Consider the following 22,751-nt stretch of genomic DNA (forward strand, 5'->3'; position numbering starts at 1 on the left):
TACTAGAAGCTACATCTCAATGACCTGGCAACAATTTAATGTTCAATACATGTGCTGGAGAATGAGCAATTTAATGACAAGCTTGTCAAATCAAAATTTCTACTTTTTTTTCTTTTTGCATGTCAGAACCTCTGATAATCTTCATTTACAATGCAGACACAATGTGATTTATGAACCTCTAGTGCTAGTCTCTTCAGTAGTAAGCTAGACATGATACAAAGATTATAGCCAGAGAGGACAAAGGCAATACATAAGAAAAAGAGAACTAGAGGTCTGTCACTGAGGTACTGAGTGAGAAACGTATTCATATCTCCTATCACTGGATGGGATCTCACCTAACTTGCTTTTTCAGTATCAACATTCTTTTCAAGTTGCCTTTATACAAGTCTTACCTGGTGAAAGCCCCTATTCCATACAATGACATTGTCATCAATGGTGAGGATTTCATCTGCTGGAGCCTGAGGATCCATGCTTCCTACTTTCACTCTGAAGAAGGATTGGTTTGGAAATGCAATCCAGTTCATAATATCAAAGTCTGCTACTAATATCCCATTCTGGTCAAAGGAAATCTTGTCCCCAGCACTGTTATTAAACGACACATGCTTTAGAAAGTGGTGGAGCTAGAATGCAAAGGAAAAGCAAAATGTATCACTCACTACAATTGTACCATATTTGATTAAAATCAGATAGGTGATCCACAAGTTAGTCCACTTGTGCCTCAAACTTTCAGGCTTCCAACACCTTAAGAACATAAGAACAGCCTTGTTGCATCTGACCCAAGGTTGATCTAGTCCAGCATCCTGTTTCACACAGTGGCCCACAAGATGCCTCTGAGAAGCCCATATGCAAGAGGTGAGGCATGTTCTCCCTCCCTCCCTCCCTCCCTCTCTCTCTCTCTCGGTTGCTCCCCTGCAACTCTTATTTAGAGGCAACTTGCTTCTGAGACTAGAGGTGGTCTATAGCCAGCAGACTAGTAGCCATCCATGGATAGACATCCATGAATTTGTCTCAGCCATCCAGGCTAGTGGCCATCACCACAATCTGTGGCACAAAATTCCAAAGTTTATCTAAGCACTGTCTGAAAATACAGTACTGCACATGTACACAGTACTCCAAATGTGGCTACACCATAGATTTCTCTAAGGCCATTATAATATTAGCTTTTTTATTTTCTATCCCCTTCCTAATTTTCCCAAGCATGGAATTTGCCTTTTTCATAGCTGCCACACACTCAGTTGACACTTTCAATGAGATGTCCACTGTGACTCCAAGATCTCTCTCCTGGCCAGTCACTGACAGCTCAGACCTCAACAGTGTGTGTGTGAAGTATGCCCCCGCCCAATATGCATCACTTTAAACTTGCTTACTTTGATCCACGTTTGCCATTTTGTCACCCACTCACCCAGTTTGGATTTCACTAGCCTAAATAGTTTGTCTTCTGCAAATCTGACCACTTCACTGCTTACCCCAACTTCTAGATCATTTATGAACAAGTGAAAGAGAACTGGTCACAGTGCTGAACCCTGGGGGACCCCAGTTTTTCCATTCCTTCACTGTGAAATTGTTCATTTATTCCTATCCTTTGTTTCCTGTCCTTCAACCAGTTACCAGTCTGCACACAAACCTGTCCCCTTATCTCATGACTGCTAAGTTTAGTCAAGAACATTTTCTGGGGTACTATGAGAAATTATTTTTGAAAGTTCAAGAATCTTATGTCAACCAGGTCACCTTAATCCACATGCCTGTTGACACTCTGAACTAATTCCAAAAGTCTAGTGAAGCAATACTTTCCCTTGCAGAAGCCATGCTGAACAATATCAGACCTCTGAAAAGTATACAGTGTACTGTGCTTGATTGGCCAGCAAACTCTCCTGACCTGACCCTATAGAGAATCTATGGGGCATTGCCAAGAGAAGGATGAGAGACATGAGACCAAACAATGCAGAAGAGCTGAAGGCCGCTAATGAAGCATCCTGGTCTTCCATAATACCTCATCAGTGCCACAGGCTGATAGCATCCATGCCACGTCGCATTGAGGCAGTAATTGCTGCAAAAGGGTCCCAAACCTAGTACTGAATACATATGCATGCTTATACTTTTCAGAGGTCCGATATTGTTCTATTCTACAATCCTTGTCTTCTTGGTTCCATGTAATATTCTAATTTTCTGGGATTGTGGATTTGGGGTTTTCATGAGCTGTACACCATGATAATCACAATTATAACAAATTAAGGCTTGACTTATCTCGCTTTGCATGTAATGCGTCTGTCTCATATATCAGTTTCACCTTTTAATTTGCATTACTGAAATTAATGAACTTTTGCATGATATTCTAATTTTTCGAGTTTCACCTGTAATATAAGCACCATCCCAGATTAGCCGATTACCTGCCATGGCTCCTGGTTCTGTAGCTTCCATCTTTTTTCCTCTACAGTTTCTCTGTGTTTGGAGTCATATGAATACATGGCATGTAAAGCATAGGCCACAGCATACACGGCATTGTAGATGCTATAGCTCAGGCCATTAATGTGTTTTTCAAGACTCTCTTCAGGAAGGTCCTCTATTCTCTCCTCACCAGTGCAGTTATTTGCAATCACATTTTCCAGGAGAGAATTTGGGAATGCACAACGAAATGCACAGGCCCAGAAGTCTCTGATAAAAAAATCTTCTTTGGTGCTGGTAGGATTCCTGCTTTGAACAAATTGTTGAAATCCTTGAAGTTCATTGGAGTGAGGTGCAATGCCCAAAGCCCCATGGAAGACTTGTATGGGTCTCTTCCTGTTCCTTTTGTTGGCATATGATTTTAACTCTGTCTGGGCTGTAAAGATCCACACTTTACCTTCAAGATTTTGTGTTGTATGTGTTGTTTCTGTCATGCTTAGCATCCAACTGAAAGTCATCATGGAACGCGTATCTCCAAAGAAGAGAAATACATTGGCTGTGCTTTTCATTATTCCCTTAAGCTGTGTTTGTGACCATTTCTCAATTCCATGACTTACACCATAGGCCTTAGCTATATCGTAGATTATTTCTATGAAGGCAAAACAGATACCACTCTGGGAAAATTCTGGAACCACAACCTGATTAATCCATTCTGAATTGACACCCCAGGAAGTGAATAATCCAATCCATATCCACTTAAAATGGAGAAGTAAATGGAGAATCCCCCTGTACTGGTGGGTTTCATGTGGGACCACTTGGTAGAAGGAAAAGCTTTGGGTGTTATCCATCATCACTGCAGAAGAGCCATACAAAAGCTAAATAAATTGGATGCAGTTGTTAGAAACAAAAATTCTAAGTATCTCTTTCTAAGATACTGCAGTATATATGAGGATCTCAATGCTGATTCTAATGCTCCACTACAGTTTCAGAAGTATATACAATACTATATATGAAATTCACTGCTTCTTTTGTTTCAGCATTAACTATCCACATTACAGAGGGTATTAGATTGTCGAAGTAACAATACATTTCCCTATCCCAGATACAGAATTTTGATGGTTAAAAGCAAAACACACACACCAAAAAAACACACCAGAAAACCTGCTGCATTAAGACAAGAATGAAGGCTCAGTCTCCCCAAAGGCAGGATACTGGAACCTATGACCAATGCCTTAACACAGGATTCCCAGCCTGTGGTCATTCAGTAAACTGTCTTGGGATTATGGTAGTTGTAGTTCAGAAACATCTTGAGTACCACAGGTTGGGAACCCCTGCCTTAACAGACGTGCCACAAGATCAATCAATATCTTTATTATAGTCTCTGATTAGTACAGAAAAAGAAATATAGAACCACAGCAAAAATGATCAGAAGTTTTATAGTAAAAAAACCCCAACAAGTTTAAAGCAAATTAAACAGTTCATTATGACCTCTAGGTGATTTTACTGGCTATCAAACAAAACTTAGCCACATTATAGGATATTATGTCATTCTGTTCAGCTAAAAGGCAATTAAGATTTTAAAAAATCAGTACTCCCAGGATGGCAACCTATATAAGCTGTTGAGGCAATTCTCACGATCCATAAGGGGGGTTGCGCAGATAATCGGAAGGCAGCCCTGGGCAGCAGTCATGTGGCCGGCCACTTGGGGCCACTGCTGAAGTGTGTGTAGAGGGGTTGTTCAGCTGAGAATCCCTTGCAGGAGTTTAAAGGATTTTAATAGAGTGCATAGGTGCATCCACCAGTGACATCAGGGCAGGTGCATTCTTGCCACAAGCCTGATGTTATTGCATGTGCAAATCAATGTTCATCTTCCCTAAGAAAATTGTTGTGAGGGTTAACTTTTTCCCAAGTGTATAGCTGGGAGATGCATTCCTGAGCAAGGAGCTGACCTGAGTAGACACTATGAGACACAAGAAGCTAGACATATCTGTAGAGATGTAACCACATTCACAAAGGGAAATACTGTCATCTGTGTTTTTCTTGGATGTGCAGAAGACATTGGTAAAGTAATGTGTGTGCCCAGGAAGTGTGTGCCTGGGACATCTGACAATAAATTAAGCAAGATATGTGTTGATTGTGGGTGACAGGCCAGTAGAATTCACTTCACCTGTTCCCTGATTGCCTTTATGTCAGTCACAGTGTGTGTTCTGAGCTGAAATGCTGAAAATGAAGATGGTGAAGTATGCTTTCTTATTAGTATGGGATCGATAGATTGCTCACTTACTCAGTGAGTCTTGCAGTCACACAGGGCTCCGTGCTTGGGATGTGGGGGGTCAGCACCATACTCCACTGGAGTGAAATGTTAAAATATTATGGGTTCTGTAGCCTGAAAAAAATGTGGGGGGGGGGCCTCCAATGTAACTATTTGTAGTAGGAAGTTCTACTCATGTGTTAAAAAAAATGACTCTACATGAGAGTTAAAGGAAAAGATTAATAAACCATTCCACTAAACTTCAAAATGTTCTGTGTTTTGTGCCCCTCCCCAAATCACTGCCTATACCAGGCCTGCTCAACTTAGGCCCTCCAGCTGTTTTTGGACTAAACTCCCTTAATCCCCAGCCACAGTGGCCAATAGCCAGGGATTATGGGAGTTGTAGAACAACATCTGCAGGAGAGCCAAAGTTGAGCAGCCCTGGCCTATACCCACATTTTACTGCCTGACCCCGTGCAAGTGTTCAGCAAACATTTAGTATAACACTAAGGAGAACACACTCATTCTCTGGGGGACAGTATTTAAATTGCTTGCTCTGTGGATATTTTTGGAAGATTAGCCATCACACTGTCTTCCTGATCAAATCATTTTTGCATTTCAGTTGTACTTCATACAGTATCTTTGCTTTGTCACATTAATTTCAAATGCCATGACCACCAGCACTGCCCCAATGCAAACATGTATGTGTTTATATACATGCTGAATTCCCATCTTGTCAGCATTTTTTCCTACCACAAGCAGCAGCTGGGTACAACTGCTGAGCAGGTCCAACCTCTCCCAGACAGCTGCTGCTGCTTCCACATAATCATTCCTCTCACCTCCAATATTGGTTTTAAATTGCAGATAAATTGGCAAATGAGAGCATGCTTAGCTCCTGATTTAAGGTAGGGTCCTTCTCCTATCCTAATCCTGTTCATGTGAACAAGCCTAGTTACTAGATGTGTGCAGCAGCCACCATGGATTCTTCCCATTATACATAGCCTAAATACACAGGGAAGAATGAAACAGATATAGAATGTAACCATTTAATTTAGTAACTCATATATATTCTGAGTGGTGTGGGGTCCAGCATGGAAGGAGAGACTCCTATTCTTGTCTAACAATATATGAATAGGGCTGCCATATGGAAAGGGAGACTGATCTCCTGCATCTTTGACAGATACACAGAGGAGGGAATTTCAACAGCTGCAGCTTTTCCTCCCACGGCATGAAAAATGGCACCTGCTGAAATTTATTCTACTGTATTTCTCTTAACAGTACCCCTGTCTTTTTCACATGGCAGCCCTATGTATTAATTTAGCCTTAGAACCGGAATTGAAAGACAGGAATAACATTAATCCCATCTGAAATACCAAAATAATTATTGACCTGCTTGTGGCTTGAGCAACTATCAACATACTACCCTATGTCAGATTGACGACTTCCAACATGGGTAAAGTTAAGGACCGGAAATATTTTCCCCAATATGAAAGAACTGTAACAGTTGTTTCCTCAATCTGGATTTGATTTTCACTGGAAAAGTAAGTTCTTTCTCATCATCTACAGTTCCTACGTTTCTCTGCCCCCACACTGAAAGCCACGTCAGGATGCAGGACATTGGAATAACTTGCAAATAACATTGGAATAACTTGCAAATAGTTCCCCACACAGATATATTTTACCTGTGGAAATCTGTAGATGTTGAACATTTTTGGTATCTGGTGGGATGTATCAGATTCAAGTCCTTCAATGATTGCAATGAGAGTGTCCTGGATGTTACATTTGTAATTTGGGACAAAATGGTTCTTTGAGGACATCAGTTCCATTGTGGCTCGAAAGGTTGACCGTACATTCATAGAGCCATCATAGATGTGGAATCCCAAGGTGATGTTGGGTAAAATCTGCGGATTGTCATTTATTTCTTTGATAGCAAATTCCAAGGCAAGGATATGCTGGTAATTCTGAGTCATTACCCTACAATGAGATTTGCGTTTAGTTTGAAAAGTTTATTCTGCATTTCATAAAATGATTTTCACTGGCTTTTGCATCCCTTTCATTATTCATCTACAACTACAACTACAACATCACCACCAAATGTTTATATACCGCTTTTCAACAAAAGTTTCCAAAGCAGTTTACACAGATAAATAATAAATAAATAACATGAAATGGATTCCTGACCCCAAAGGGCTCACAATTTAAAAAGAAATGTTATAGACACCAGGAACAGTCACTGGAGGTACTGTACAGGGGGTGGATAGGGCCAGTTACACTCCCCCCACTAAATAAAGAGAATCACCATCCTTAAAAGGTGCCTCTTTGCCCAGTTAGCAGGAGGAGAGTAACTGGAGAAATTATCCTTATAGATCATGCTGTCTATAAGGATTTTGTGAGTCTTAAAAATGTATTATTGGTGGTACTGCCAGCACTAGCAAGCTCCTGTGAGCAGCGGCGCCCCGCCCGGTTTCCCAAGTGGTAGCTGCCACGGCTACAGCAGTCATCTGGCCTCAGCACCATTCTGACCATGCGAATGGCCTCCATGTATGCACAGAGGCCATGTGAGAGCCAGAGCCCTGGCAGTTACCACATGGGATTCCAGTCTGGGTGCTGTTGCTTGTGACAGATTGCTGATGCTGGCTGTATCACTGGTAATAACTTTTAAAAGTACCTTTCACTGCTGCCCCAGTTCTGGCCTCACCGGCCGCCACTAGATCCAAGGTCCAACACTAGTCTTTGGTCTATGTTCATCACACTCAGAAAACAGTGAAAACTGTAGAAGGAAGTGCTGATAACACAAGTTTATTTGATTTCTCCAAATGGGTGGCAGCTACATTCGAGTTTATACTTGACGATAAAAACTGAAGAGCATTTTGCCTCTCCAGCAGAGAACACCAATGCCATGTATTCATATGAGTTAGTAGAACTCAAGACTCAAAGAATCACAGACATATGGAAAGGAAATCCAGAGGTAGAATATCCCCCAACAACACCTACAGTGGGGGAAAGCCCGCTCACCCCGCGGACACATAATCTCAGTGGATGGCCATTTTCAAGCTAGAAAATTGTCAGGTCTAAAAATGGGATTGTACTATGCAAAGAGCAAGTGGATTGGAACACTGTCCCTCAGGGCAGTGAACATTAAGGACCACATTTTGATATTATTACTTGTGATGAACAACCCTTTTTTGCAGGCATTATAACTACAACAGGGTTGTGCAAGACACTGAAAGCAAGAGAGAATGGTTTATTTTTCAATTTTTACATGAAGGTGGGAGGGAAGCTCTCATCCATAATGCACCCATTTGATAACCGACACTAAAAAATGGGCATATTAAGTCCAGGGATGATACCTGAAGATGAATTAAAGGAGAAGCCTCAAGGGAATTTGGAAAGAGCTTCAGAAATAGGTTTAGATTAACTTAAAACTAATGCTTTGTAGCATGACAACCAGTCATACAAAAAGAAAGCTGTCATATGAATAAAATTACATAAAATAACTTAACTAATCTTTCTTTTATGCATATTAGAATTGAGTGAGTATGTGTTTCCTCTTCATTTATGAATATGATGAATATTTATATACCACTTTTCAACAGAAGTTCCCAATGTGGTTTACATACATATGGGTCTCATATGACCCATTTCAGACCATTTTTGGACCATTCTGGGCCTATCTGTGCTGGCAGCAGCCATTTTGGAGGCCATGTAGATGGCCAGTGTGCATGCACAGCGGACTCGGAAAATGCCCTCCCACACAGCTGCACGCAGCTGCACCCCGTAAAGCCCTGCGATAGTGGAAAGCCCACCCTTTTCTTTATTTTTAAAATTTAAAAAAACAGCCCAGAGGTTTGGCTCGACCTCAAGCTGAACTGGGCCAGGTTCAGCTTGAGGGTGAGCCCTGGAGCCTGGCCAGTTCAGGAACAAGCTGGCTGAGCCTCGAGCTGGCTCCCACATCCCTACATACTTGCTGCACAAACTCATAAAGTCCAGGTTTGGAGCTGTAATTCCTAAAACACATGCTTCTGGTCCAACCTAAACTTTGAGATCCCTCTGAGGTCACCCCTCTCTACACTTCTCATGACACTAACATTTTGAAAGAGGACATTGCTTAGGGTCAGGATGGTGATGGTCCATACTTTCATCTGGTTCCCTTAGTAAATATTTTAGAGCTGATTTAGGAATGAATAATAGGAAAGAATCAAAACGAGTGCAATAAGTAACGGAGTTCTACCTGTCCATAAAACTGACTACCTATAAAATAGAATCTGAGCAGAAATATGCTAGGAAACATTAACTTACAGAAACTCTTCAGCTTGTACTGGAGGAGGTGGTTTATTAAAGCATTCTATAGTATACAAAAAGCAAGTATAGGAAACAAGGCCACCAATTAGGAGATCTCCTGGCTGAAGATACTTGTGATAAATAGGATTGTGATCCACAAGCTGACATTTAGCAACGTGAGCCTGAAAAACTATATGAGGTTTCAGCAGTAGCAGAAACATTACTACTAACACCATTCTGAGTATAAGTCTGACCGCTGAACAAAGATTTCCTAATTTGCATCTACAGCACTATTTTCAGAGTCTGCGTGATTAGAACAACCTGACTTGAATTGACGTTGTTGTGTCTGGTGATAGATCCAAAATGTGGAGTATAAAATGGCAAAAGAAGAAGTACAGTTAGTCTGGGTGATTTCCAACAGTTCTTAATTGCTAACCCTGTTTTTGGAAAATACAGGGGAATAAGTATAACATAGTTCACTGACTTTGTTCTTAGTTTTGTTATTGGCCACTGAAATTCCACAAGGCAGTCAACAAGCATTAATTATAGCCATCTTGGCAATTATCTGGGTTGCAAAGCTGAGTATTCTCTGTGGCATTCCTGAGCAACATATACCTGTTATTCTTGAACCAAAGTATTATTTTCCCAGCAAATCCCCACTAGACTGGGGAGTGGGAAGAAATACTTTTTATCCAATACTATTGTGCAGTTAAACTGATGATGTAGCTAAACTGATGAAACATGCTTGAAGTTTTGCTGGGATCCTGTATTTGCCTAACATGAGATTGGAATTTAATGACATTGGAAGTTTCTAGTCCCAGTAAGATGCAACCCCACCAGCCACCTCCCTATTGTGAACACCACCAGCATGCAACAGTCATAGGGTAGCATGCTGACAATGCCCCCATGTGGAACAGGGGTGGTAGTACCCAATCTACTGATGTGGTAAAAACATCCATAGAGCAGCACACTGACATGGAGCTATTCCAATGACACTATCATACTGATGTAGACACACACACACACCCCAATATCACCATACTATCATGGAACCATCCCTGTGACATCAACATATTGGCTGACTAACAAAGCACGTCTGGTTCAAGACCTGCAGGCATGCAGCAGGAGTGCACAGGCAACTCCTCCAGTCCTCTAGCATGCACACTGTTTCATCGGAGCCTAACACTTCCGGTCACTGTCCATACTCTAGGAGTGCTCTGAAAGATATGAAACACATGACTGACCCCTCATCATTATGTTTCCAGTCTTCTGGAGTCACCCAATGTATTTGTTCTGCAAGATCTCATGGCCTTTGTTATTATTACCTGTACCTCATAGCTCTGAGGATTCATCATTTGGACCACAGCTTCCCCTACATAAATTTTAAAGGCTGGCTCAATGCATTTCATAGGAACATAGGAAGGAACATAGGAAGCTGCCATATACTGAGTCAGACCATAGGTCCATCTCGCTCAGTATTGTGAACACAGACTGGCAGCGGCTTCTCCAAGGTTGCAGGTAGGAATCTCTCTCAGCCCTGTCTTGGAGATGCCAGGGAAGGAACTTGGAGCCAACCTTTGGCTAGAAAAATTAAGAACTGGATGTAATGCTTGACCAAACTCATTGGTTTATCTAAGACTATTCCAGGAGAGATCGGGCAATGGCTATTGAGGAGAGGAGACAAAGGGAAAAGCACTGAATGGACATCACTGTTGGGTTCATATGTCTTGGCCCATGAAAGTTGTACATTGATACATTTTTTAAGGTCACAGGTACTTTGCCTGCCATCCAGCTGTTAGTCAGCTTGCAACCACCTTATCTTCTTCCCAATCCATTGAAAAATGGACGGAGCCAGTCACCATGAAGATTAAGTCAGACTTTGCCTCATCAACTGAAATTGATCCTGACTCACATCCTCTATGGCCTTTACATCACATGGGCAGTGACATTCAGAATAAGGAATCTTACCATATAAAATTACTGAGGACAATACATCAAAGCGGGCCAGTGCAAAAGCTCTATGCTACTTAGGGGTAATAAGAGCTTGGCAATAATCAGCTGGATTAGTACTAAAGGCAAATCTCCATATTTTGAGTTGTTTGGGGGCTGTCCTCATCTCCTGTTGCCATTCCAAATTTAATATTCTTTACAGCCTTTTTTGCTTGTTCACAGCCCATTGATCACAGCTCTTCAGGAGAAAAACTTTAAAGAACAAGCTTTTCTTTAACATCTGACTTCCACTGTGACTGGAAGCTGTCTTCAAGTATCAGTGGAGCCAGCCCCATCATATAGAATACCACCTTCAACCAGTAGTTTCTGATCACTCTTCCTGGGTGTAACAATGGGTGAATGGACAAGGCAAGTCCAGATTGTCATGAAAATAGAGTGCATAGATGTGAGAAGGGAAAATCTGCATGGACGGAGGGTCCAATAATCCAATCTGTACTTTTAATGGGAGCACCTTGAGGTCCTTATCACTAACTCAACCTCTTTTGTGAGCGGGGAGAGTTAGCGTATCTCAACATAGGGAGGGCGTGCAGTTGTTATCCTTTCCATATTGCTTGTTAGTATACAAATCTAGGGGAGACTGGCCCACTGTCAACTAAGTGATGTGCTACAAATGGAGAGTTCACGATGCTGTGAGACTCCTGAGCATGACAAGAGTGACATCTCCAAGCCTGGAGACTCAAACACAAGCGGGCGAGGGGGCATTTCTGGGAGACTGCAGAAAAGCATTGTGAGTAATATTGTTGGCACCAACGATGTTAGGAAACTCTACAGAAAGGACAGGAGGGGGTGAGGAGTTGCATTGTATATCAAAGAAGGTATAGATTTCAACCAGCTAGATAACCTAGGTGGACTGGAATCCTCCACAGAATGGGTAACATTCTGGGTAACCATACGAGGACTAAAAAGGAAATGTGTTGCTAGGAGTGTGATATCTCCCTCTGGATCAAAACACTGAGAGTGACCTGGAGCTGGAGAAGAAAACAGTGATGCATCAAAGAGAGCCAGCGTAGAATTAATGGGTGACTTTAACTACTCATACATAATAGGTAAAGGAAATGTCACTGACGCAGGGGAGAGGGCACCTTTAAGGCACGGGGAGGGTGCTCTTTCCTCCCCTGCTACACTTCCCCATCTGGCACTGCTTGAAAAACTACTGGCACAGGGTGGCTCTATACCTTCTTGTCACCTTGGTCAGCATGAAACCGGAAGTGGCAGGCGCGCAGGCCCCTGACACACACATGTGCATGCACACCACTTCCGGTTTTATGCTGAATGGGGTGGCAAAAGGGTATACAGCCACCCCACACTAGCAGATTTTCAAGCAGTGCCAAAGGGGGAAGTGAGGCGGGGGAGATTCCCCTACCTCCCGGGTGTGCATGGAACTGATTCAATGCACACCTCTACTAATAGTTCCCCTCATAGCTTCTGGATAATCCACCCTCCCTCAGCTCCCTTGCCACATCCCATGCTATTACTGAAGGTCCTCTAAGACTGGGCAATAGTTTGTCAATGGATTCAGGCAACTTCATGAGGAATGAAGGATGGGGAAGGTTCCTTGTGCTGGTGTGCATTGCACCAGAGGTACAAATAAGGATGTCGTCTATCAAGAAATAAGTGGGCTTACTTCTGAGAAAATATGCAAAGGATCAAAACCACCAAAACCACTCCAGCAAACAGTGGGATTATTTTTCTTCCCTTCCCTCCCCTGCAGCAAAACATGGAAGAACTGACTAAAGGATAAGCCCTTTGGCCCACATTTAGCACAGTATAAAGGCTTTGTTTTTGCAAGAGTCGGAAGCATCCCTGTGGGGAAGGTTTCTTGTGCAGCCCAGCCCCACATCATGCAGGAAGTGATGTTCATGTCTCTCTTCACATTTCGACACTTGCATAATTATGTCCCTGAGGCCTGCATGACCCTCACTGGCATGTTCCTGGAATCAGAAAGGTTTTTTGCAGCAAAGGGAGCAAAACAAAAACCACTCTCCCTTATTATTACTCTTGGAGGAAACTGATTATCTAGACCCATTTCAAACTGGCTTTCGGGCACTCTATGGGGTGGAGACTGCCTTGGTCAAATGATTGATGGATGATCTCCAATTTCAGAACTGACAGAAGTGTGACTCTGTTGGTCCTTTTGGACCTCTCGGCTGCTTTTGATACTATCGACCATAGTATCCTCCTGGAACATCTGAGAGCGTTGGGCGTGGGAGGCACTGTTTTACAGTGGTTCTGCTCCTACCTCTCGGACAGATTCCAGATGATGTCAATTGGAGACTGTTGCTCTTCGAAATCTGAGCTTAAGTGTGGTGTCCCTCAAGGCTCCATCCTTTCTCCAATGCTCTTTAACATCTACATGAAACCTCTGGGAGAGGTCATCACCAGGGGATTTTGAGCAGCGTGTTATCAGTATGCTGATGACACCCAGATCTACTTCTTCATGTCAACTTCTCCAGGAGAAGGGGTAACTTCCCTAAATGCTTGCCTGGAAGCAGTAATGGGCTGGATGAGGGAGAATAAACTGAGACTGAATCCAGATAAGACAGAGGTACTTATTGTAGGAGGGCAGAATTCCAGAGATGATTTTGATCTCCTTGTTCTAGATGGGGTCACACTTCCCCAAAAGGAACAGGTTCACAGTCTATGAGTACTTCTGGATCCACACCTCTCCCTGGTATCTCAAGTTGAGGCAGTGGCCAGAGGGGCTTTCTATCACCTTTGGCTGATAACTAGGATTTTGTATTTTGCCTGGAAGCCATCAACTCTTATCAACGAAGGAGTGATGTGGTCTCTCCGAGATGACCCAGAGACCCACCTGGTTGCTACATTCTGTACCAACTGAAGCTTCTGGATTACGTACAAAGGCAGCCCCACATAGAGCGCATTGCAGAAGTCAAGTCTGGAAGTTACCAACATAAGTACCACTAACATAAGAACATAAGCCCTAAATGGCTTAGGCCCTGGGTATCTAAGAGAACGTCTTCTTCATTATGAGCCTCACCGCCCATTGAGGTCGTCCGGAGATATCTGTCTCCATTCCATTTTACATGTCCACTCATGCTTTATAAAGCATGGAAATTTCAAATTAATGTGCCCATATAGTCTGTATAGACTTATAAACTGTAAGGACTTTGTACAGTCTTGCATATTTAGCTGGCTCTAAAATTGAGGCTCCATGCACCCACACTTTGCCTTGTCCATTCAGTTGAACATTGGGCTAGGGAGGGATGCATCCAGGCAGAAATTCAACAGGTGAGGCTTCCCCAATCAGTTCCTAGAGATGCCCCTGCTAAATTTCTGCCTGATGCATCTCTAAAAGGCACGTGCTTAAAGTTAGCGCTTCGTTAACCATACACGCAGGCTAATGGACATCATTGCTTCAGACCTGTGTCACACAGGCAACATACATGCTCATTAGGCACCTCTCTGGACTGCATTAAATACAAATGTATGTGAGTTCAGTTCAGAGGTTTGTGGAGAGGAATTATTGTTGTTGTGTGTATTTTGAATAAATACAAATTCCACTCATTCCATTGAGAGATAGTACTTAAGACATGACCAGCATGTGCTCTCCAGAAATGCCACAGAGAATGAACAACTCCCCTATTATTACCGAAAGGTCTTTAATTACTTATGCTGCTGGCTACATTCCCCATGAAATCCCAGTGGCCATTAGCAAAACTCATAACAAGGATTGTGAAGGATGGTATAAACATACTCCTGTCTTTTTCAAAACCAGGGACAAATACTAGGGTGAGACAAGGCTCCATCAGAGCGATTTCTTAATCCTTCATAGTTTACACTGCACTACAGGCTTCAAGCCTATCAGTGAACTGGGTGGCCATTCAAGTAATGCTATTATAATCATGCAGCTTGTCATGATAAAGGAAGAGAGATAATCCTGGAAATCTGGATTTGTATTCTGGATGGGGATATTAATGGGCTTGCAAGTGGTGTTGCTCTCTCACATGGTTTGCACAGGTCATGTTGTGAAATGTGGTGTCCAGGATCCATCACCTACTCTTCACAAATATCACCAGCAAGGAGATCGTATCATTGGTGGCATTGCTTCACATGCATTGCTTCTCTCTGGTCTACATGCCTTCAACTGTCCACCATCCAAGGCAGTACCTGAGGACATTGTGTAAGGAATTGGTGTTAGTTTGTTTGTTGTTGTTGTTTTAAACAGTAATGTAATGTGACTAAATTTTCTAGCAGGTCAGTTATATGTCAGTCTTTGGCTAATGTCAGTCTTTTGCTCCAGCTCCAGCTGCAGCAATGCATGTAGTGACTTCACTTGCTAGAGCTTGAGTCAGAGCTAAATTCTTCACCCATTCCCTTTCCATGGATATTTCTCAAACACCTTCAGCATCCTGACCCCAACTCAGCAATATAATTTAACTTGAACACAGCTTATCAGAACGATGCCTTAGGAGTTGCATCCTCAAAAGAGAGGAACATAGGAAGCTGCCTTATACACAATCAGACCATTGATCCACCTCACTCAGTATTTACTACATGGACTGGCAGCAGCTCACCAAGGTTACAGGTAGAAAACTCTTCCCTTTTTTTGCTTTAAATTTTTATTGATTTTAACAATATCTTGAACATCTCATTACATAAACAAAAATTTGACTTCCAGCTCACCAATCAGCGCGAATCACTAACTATACAATTAACCCTTGCTATAATAATTCAAAACATATATCCTATATCTTACCAAACTCGATTTTAGTCTACTCAACCTGCTAATGTTACTAAATTTCAAGCCCTGTTGAAAAATCAATATTAGGAAAATAGTTCTTTAGGTACAGTAAGAATGATTTCCAATCTTCTTTAAAACCTTCCAAATTTTGATCTCTTATCAGTACTGTAAGTTTTGCCATCTCCGCATATTCCAAAATTTTTATCAGCCAATCTTCTTTTGTGGGCAGTTCGTTGTCCTTCCATTTCTGTGCATATACTATTCTGGCCGCCGTGGTTGCATATATGAAGAATGTTAAATTTCTTGTGGAAAACTCTCCTTGCATTATTCCCAACAGGAAAGATTCTGGGCTCTTAGGAAATGTCATTTAAAAAAATTTTTTTAACTCGTTATATATCATGTCCCAAAAGGCCTTTGCCTTCCTACAAGACCACCACATATGAAAAAAAGTTCCTCCACAATGTCCACATTTCCAACATTTGTTTAAAACATTTTTATACATCATTGCCAGCTTTTTAGGAGTCAAATACCACCTGTCTATCATCTTATAATAATTTTCTTTTAAAGTGTAACATGCAGTGAACTTTAAATCAGTTTTCCATAATTTTTCCCAAGCTGCCATATCTATATTATGACCCACATCTTGAGCCCATTTTATCATAGTCGTTTTAACCACTTCATCTCTTGTCTCTTCCAAAAGCAACAGCCTATACATCTTAGATACTAATTTTTCATCATTCTCACATAGCTCCTTCTCAAATCTCGACATTTGATCCTCAAATCCAAGTTTGGAATCCTTCTTAAAAACTTCATTTAACTGATGGTACTGAAACCAATTACTGACCAGATTTTGAACTTCAATTAGATTTTTTAACTTACAGCCCTTTTCTTGAAAACATAACAAATCCCTATAGGTACCCCATTGCGGTTGCATATTTATCTCTTTACGTACTAAAGCTTCAATCGGGGATAACCATAACGGAGTTTTAGGTTCCAGCCATTTTTTATATTTTACCCACACTCTCATTAGACTCCTTCTTACATAGTGATTCAGAAAAACTGTATGTATTTTACTTTTGTCATACCACAAATATGAATGCCATCCGAACCTTCTATCAAATCCTTCCAAATCAAGTATTCTAGGATTTCTTAATGTTATCCATTCTTTTAACCACGTCAAACAAACAGCATCAAAATACAACCTTAAGTCTGGCAGGGTAAGACCACCTCTTTCTTTAGCATCTGTTAAATTTTTAAAGTTAATTCTTGGTCTTTTACCCTGCCAAACAAATTTAGTTATGTCCTTTTGCCATTGCTTAAAACAAGTTAAAGTATTAATTATAGGAATAGTCCGAAAAAGAAACCGCATTTTAGGTAAAACATTCATTTTCACAACTGAAATTCTTCCCATTTAAGATAAGTTCATTCTAGACCATCTTTGCAAGTCGATTTTTACTGTATTCCATATTTTAATATAGTTATTTGAAAACAACAAAGAGTTATTATTTGTCAACCAGATGCCAAAATATTTGATTTTTTCCTCCGCTTTCAGTTCACTTATTTCAAAAAGTCTGTCCTTAGATCTCTGATCCATATTTTTTGTCAACACCTTTGTTTTAATCTTATTTATATAAAACCCAGCTAGTTGGCCAAATTGTTGTATTTTTTCCAAGAGTCTTCCGATCTTCTCTAATGGATTTTCTAAAAAAAACACTACATCATCCGCAAAGGCTCTTAGTTTGTATTCTTGTTTCCCAATTTTTGGGCCTTGTAATTGAACATCTTCTCTAATATTTCTAGAGAGCACTTCCAATACTAATATAAAAAGTAATGGGGAAAGTGGACATCCTTGTCTAGTTCCTTTCTGTATTTTGCAATTGTCTGATAATTCCCCATTTACAATAATTTTAGCATATTGCTCTGAATAAATTGTCTTAATAGCCCTAATAAAATTATTACCAACTCCCATTGCATCAAATAATCTCCCCCCATATGATCAGAAAGTACAATGTAATATGTATAAACATGTACCGACATACACTTTTCCTTTCATGGATGGAGCCATCACTCAGTGGAAGAGCATCATACAGTAGGTCCCAGGTTCACTCTCTGGCATGTTCAGAAAGGACTGGAAGAGTTTTCTACCAATTTGATGAGATTAGGAGATTAGTAGTCCTTTTTGAACATGCCAGAGAGTGAACCTGGGACCTACTGTATGATGCTCGTCCACTGAGTGATGGCTTCATCCATTCATTGACATATCATAGAGCACTATACTGTAGTCTCCCATCCAAATACAAACCATGGTGAACTCTGCTTAGCACAGGGGGCAAGTCATGCTCCCTACCACAAGACCAGCTCTCTTCCCAGGCTTATTCTGCTGCAAGCAAAAATGAAAGGAAAAGTGTATGTCGGTACATGTTTATACATATTACATTGTACTTTCTGATCATATGGGGGGATGGGGAAAGTTTTGTATTTAGGCAAATGAGAAGCCTCTTACTTTAGTGCATCCGGTTTTAAAAATGCATTATACTGACCTACCACTATCAGGTTTCATAGGATGAATATAAATCTGCACATTAAGTTTGATTTTCATAGCCTTGTGGAATGGGATTAAGAATTGCATTTTATCATACAGTATGCAAGTAGTGTAAGCCACCTAATGGCACAGAGGGGAAATGACTTGCTAAGCAAGCATGAGGTTTCCAGTTTGAATTCCTGCTGGTATCTTTCTCAGACTATGGGAAACACCTATATTGGGAAATAGCAATATAGGAAAGTGCTGAAATTCATCATCTCATACTGCATGGGAGGAGGCAATGGTAAACCCCTCCTGTATTCTCTCAAAAGAAAACCACAGAGTTTTGTGGTCTCCGGGAGTCGACATCGACTCAGCAGCACACTTTACCTTTATGCAAGTAGTGTAATGAGTATAAGTGCTGTATACTGTATGCTTATAAAATGCAATTCTTATAAGCATAGAAATTGAATATTAATAGAAATCAAAATAATAATAATTATTATTATTATTATTATTACTAGTCCAACTAGAAGAGGTAATCTAGTCCAACTAGAAGAGGTTGTTCTCGTCCAACTAGAAGAGGTTATCTAGTCCAACTAGAAGAAGTTATTTAAAAAGACTGTACCAAATTTGGAAAGAGAAGCATCCAGATATAGAAATAACAGAACAAAAGCTAGCAGACCAGAGAAGATTCATAATAAGAAATAAAGTATTCACAGGAGTTGAGCTGGAAGAACTGCAAAGAGCAACACAGGCTCAAGATATGGAAGAAGAATGACCACCAACTGAAGCAGTTGCTCAGGCGCAGGTGGAGGAGGTGTTGGAAATAGAGGATGCCACTGTTGCTGAACTGTTTCAAAATCAAAACCAGGCAACCTCCCCTTTGCCTTCACCTCAAAAACCCAAATGCCATTTAACAGAAAAGCAACAAGAACTAAAACAAAAAATAACTGAGCACATGAAGCAAACAACCACCAGGGTTTGACTTCTAGCTCTAAAAACAGTTGCCAAAAAAACAACTTGCTCAGGCATTAAAAGATGTCAGTGCTGCACTTGCAGAAATAACAACCAATAATTTGCAAGAAACAAACCAACTAATGTATAGTGCAGCAACAATAACAACACAAGAGCTCGGATATAAGATCAGTGGACCTGTTAAAAAAAGGAAGTAGTAAATCATCTAAATGGAAGATTAGATTAGAAAACAAAATCTCCAGGCTTAGATCAGATGCTAGTAAATTGAAAGATATGAAAGACAAGAAGCTGAAGAATGAAAACACCAAACAGTATCTGATCCAAAAATACCGCCTAGATTCAAGGAAAATTAGAGAAGTGCTGGGAATAATAAAGCAGCAAATAACATAGTTATCAGGGTTTCCCCACCCCCACCCCAACTACTTAAGTGATTTGCTTTCTTGGAGGTGGGGGGGAGATGGGAGAGAGAGAGAGAGAGAGAGAGAGAGAGAGAGAAGGAAATATAGCTAATGGCCCTTAAATCAAGACAAATGTTTGGTCTCCCAAGGTCATTCCTAGAAGATTATTAGAGTCAGCCGACAACAAGGAAGAGAGAAAGAGAGATATTTTCCATTTAATTGTGAAGTTATTTTACTGCTAACGACACTGTGACTGAAAAGTTGTTGCTTGAAATCTGCAGTTGTTGCTTGAAAGCTCCACCACTTGCTCCAAAGCAACCAATTGCCATTCCAGTTTCCAACCTTTCCAGTCCCCATCCCTTGCGCTACTTGTGCTAGCCTTTCATATTCATCCAGATATATCTAAGTTATGGCTGGGGGAGGCCTGATTGCCATTACATCTGATAATGCGTTGTTGGGTCCCCCCATTAATCAAATGCCTTTCTTTTAAGTCGATCAACCTGGCAGGGGGAGGAACCATTTGATTCTGATGGGGATGGAGCTGTGAATCAGAGCTAGTTTTATAAGTTAGCGAGCCACAGAAACAGGGTTCACTAGTGCTCCTTACGTGCAGCATAGAGGGCAATCTTATCATTCTCCTTGTGCTTCAAGAGGTTTTCTGCGTAGTTCAGGCGGCTCCCTTTAAACCACTCTGGAATATCTGCAATGCCCTTAGACGGGTCAATCACCTGGTGAAACAAGGCTGGACAACCTTAAAGAATACTGGAAGACAGAAGCTGCACATCACAAGTAATCCAGAGGGGACAGTTTTTCTTTCACACACGCGCACGCAGACACGCCACCCAAGTTTTGTGACAATGCATGTTAAAAACCCAGTGAAATGCGTTCAACATGAGCTCCAACTTCGAATGTCACCAAGGCAATCAGAAAGGGCCCTCTCCTCCTATAGCCACCTAACTGCTTGTTTTTCGACTCAGCTAGGGCCAGGAGCCAAGACAAGGATGTGGTCCAAAGCAGGCAAAGTCAACGCTGGGGAAAAGCAGGTTATGGCCTGAGGGGCAGGGACAGAGGCAAGGTTGTAGATTCCACCAAAAGCTGAGTTCTGGAGAAGCAGGTCAGGATACCGGGGCCGGAGGCAGGGGTGTAGTCGATAAAAGATAAAATTATCCACAATGTTTGGATTGGTTCCAAACATTCAGAGTCAGAACTCTGCCCAGCCTCTGATTTCAGTCCAATTGTATTAATAATTCTGGACATGAGTGGGCTGAAGACCTCTGCCACAAAGAGGCACTGTGACACCAAGGTATCACCAGTGTCCTCCCCTCCAAACCATTCCCCATCATCCTTGTCTAACGGAGTCTCTGGGTCCAGATCAAATCATCTTCCCCTCCCCACCACACTGAGCATATGTGGAATCCCTGGGCCCCCACACATCAGCACCAGGAAGAAGCACTCTACCTGCACACCTTCAAAGGCCCGGTGCAGCCTGTACCACATAGGCAGAGTCTTGGTTTAGGATGAGGGGTCCCATTCAACCCACAGGCTGCCCTCCCCACCACCCCCAAGGGGGACCTCATAGTGTTCTCTGCTACACCCTCCCAAAGCGCTCATCGTCCCACATGTCTCTTACTGGGGAATCCCATCTCCTTTCCATCCCCATATAACACAGCTAAGATGGCCACTGCCCTCTTTGCCTCTCTAAAATGGTACATTTAGGTGTGTTCCTTGCAACACCCCAGACTCTCCACGCCCTTCTTATGTAGAACCAAGCAGGTACCACCCCACCCACTTTTGGAGGTTCAAAATGGTTCAAAACAGATTTGAACCGAACCGGGGGGGGGGGTTTCAAGAAAAACCAAAACCGAACCAACCCCTCCTGGTTCGAACCTGGTTCGAATTCGAACCGACCTGGGCAAACTGGTTTTGTGCACATTCAGAGCCAGACAAAATGAACCAAAATGTTTAGAAACAACTGGTGTCAGCAAAAACATTCAGATATTTATTTAAAAAGCAATGAGCATGTTGGAATACACAGTTAATCAATGGCAAGACACTTGGACAGGTTAGCATTAGAAGAGGTATTTTCCAAAGGGATTCACTATCCCCTCTGTTGTTTGCAATCACCATGACTCCACTTTTACAAATACTAAACAAAACAGGCCTTGGATACCAAACATCTAAAACAGCAAGTCAAATCAACCATCTGCTGTACATGGACAATCTGAAGTTGTATGGAAAGTCCCAGTCAGAAATCGAATCACTGCTAAACACTGTCCATATATTCCGTAGCAATATAGCAATGGAGTTTGGATTAGACAAGTGTGCTGCATTAATAATGAAAAGAGGGAAAATTAGAAAAACAGAAGGAATAGAACTGCCCAATGAAAGCAAGATCAAGAACCTGGAAGAGAAAGAACATTACAAATACTTGGGCATTCTCCAGGCTGATAACATCGCACACACTGAAGTTAAAAGAAAAATGGGAAGTGAATACATCAGGAGAGTTAGAAAAATCCTAAAGTCCAAACTCAATGGCGGGAACACAATACAATTCATAAACACCTGGGCTATACCTGTTATCAGATACACTGCAAGAATAATAGACTGGACCCAGGCAGAGCTAGAGACGCTAGATCGTAAGACCAGGAAAATCATGACCATCAATCATGCTCTGCACCCCCGCAGTGATGTAGGTAGGCTATACCTCCCTCGCAGCTCAGGTGGAAGAGGAATGCTGCAAGTCCATCAAACAGTAGAGGAGGAGGAAAGAGGCCTTGCAGAATATACAAAGGACAGTAAAGAAGATGCACTTCAAATGGTCAATAATGAGAAACTATTCAACACCAATGAAACAAAGCAGGACTACAAGAAATAACAAATCAAGAACCAAGCAGAAAAATGGAGAAATAAGCCACTGCATGGTCAATATTTGCACAATATAAGTGGAAAATCAGACATCACCAAAACCTGGCAATGGCTTGAGAATGGCAACCTGAAGAAAGAAACAGAGGGTTTAATACTGGCTGCACAAGAACAGGCACTAAGAACAAATGCAATAAGAGCAAAAGTAGAAAATTCAACAACAAACAGCAAGTGCCGCCTTTGTAAAGAAGCAGATGAAACAGTGGACCACCTAATCAGCTGTTGTAAGAAGATCGCCCAGACTGACTACAAACAAAGTCATGACAAGGTAGCAGGGATGATACACTGGAACATCTGCAAAAAATA

At 41.6% G+C, this 22,751-nt stretch overlaps 1 protein-coding gene across 1 annotated transcript in view; it reads right to left on the reverse strand.

The window, feature by feature from the left end:
* LOC128331009 (vomeronasal type-2 receptor 26-like) overlaps window positions 1-21,020 on the reverse strand; it is a 31,536-nt gene extending 10,516 nt beyond the window's left edge. The window contains exons 1-6 of the mRNA XM_053264375.1: window positions 20,982-21,020; window positions 20,131-20,251; window positions 8,933-9,104; window positions 6,316-6,607; window positions 2,388-3,257; window positions 393-620 (exon numbers count right to left, since the gene is read on the reverse strand). Coding sequence (XP_053120350.1) covers window positions 393-620; window positions 2,388-3,257; window positions 6,316-6,607; window positions 8,933-9,104; window positions 20,131-20,251; window positions 20,982-21,020 — 1,722 coding nt within the window. The remainder of the gene's footprint in view (window positions 1-392; window positions 621-2,387; window positions 3,258-6,315; window positions 6,608-8,932; window positions 9,105-20,130; window positions 20,252-20,981) is intronic.
* Between the last annotated feature and the right edge of the window lie 1,731 nt (window positions 21,021-22,751).

The sequence above is a fragment of the Hemicordylus capensis genome, chromosome 6, assembly GCF_027244095.1.
Source record: "Hemicordylus capensis ecotype Gifberg chromosome 6, rHemCap1.1.pri, whole genome shotgun sequence".
Lineage (NCBI taxonomy): Eukaryota > Metazoa > Chordata > Lepidosauria > Squamata > Cordylidae > Hemicordylus > Hemicordylus capensis.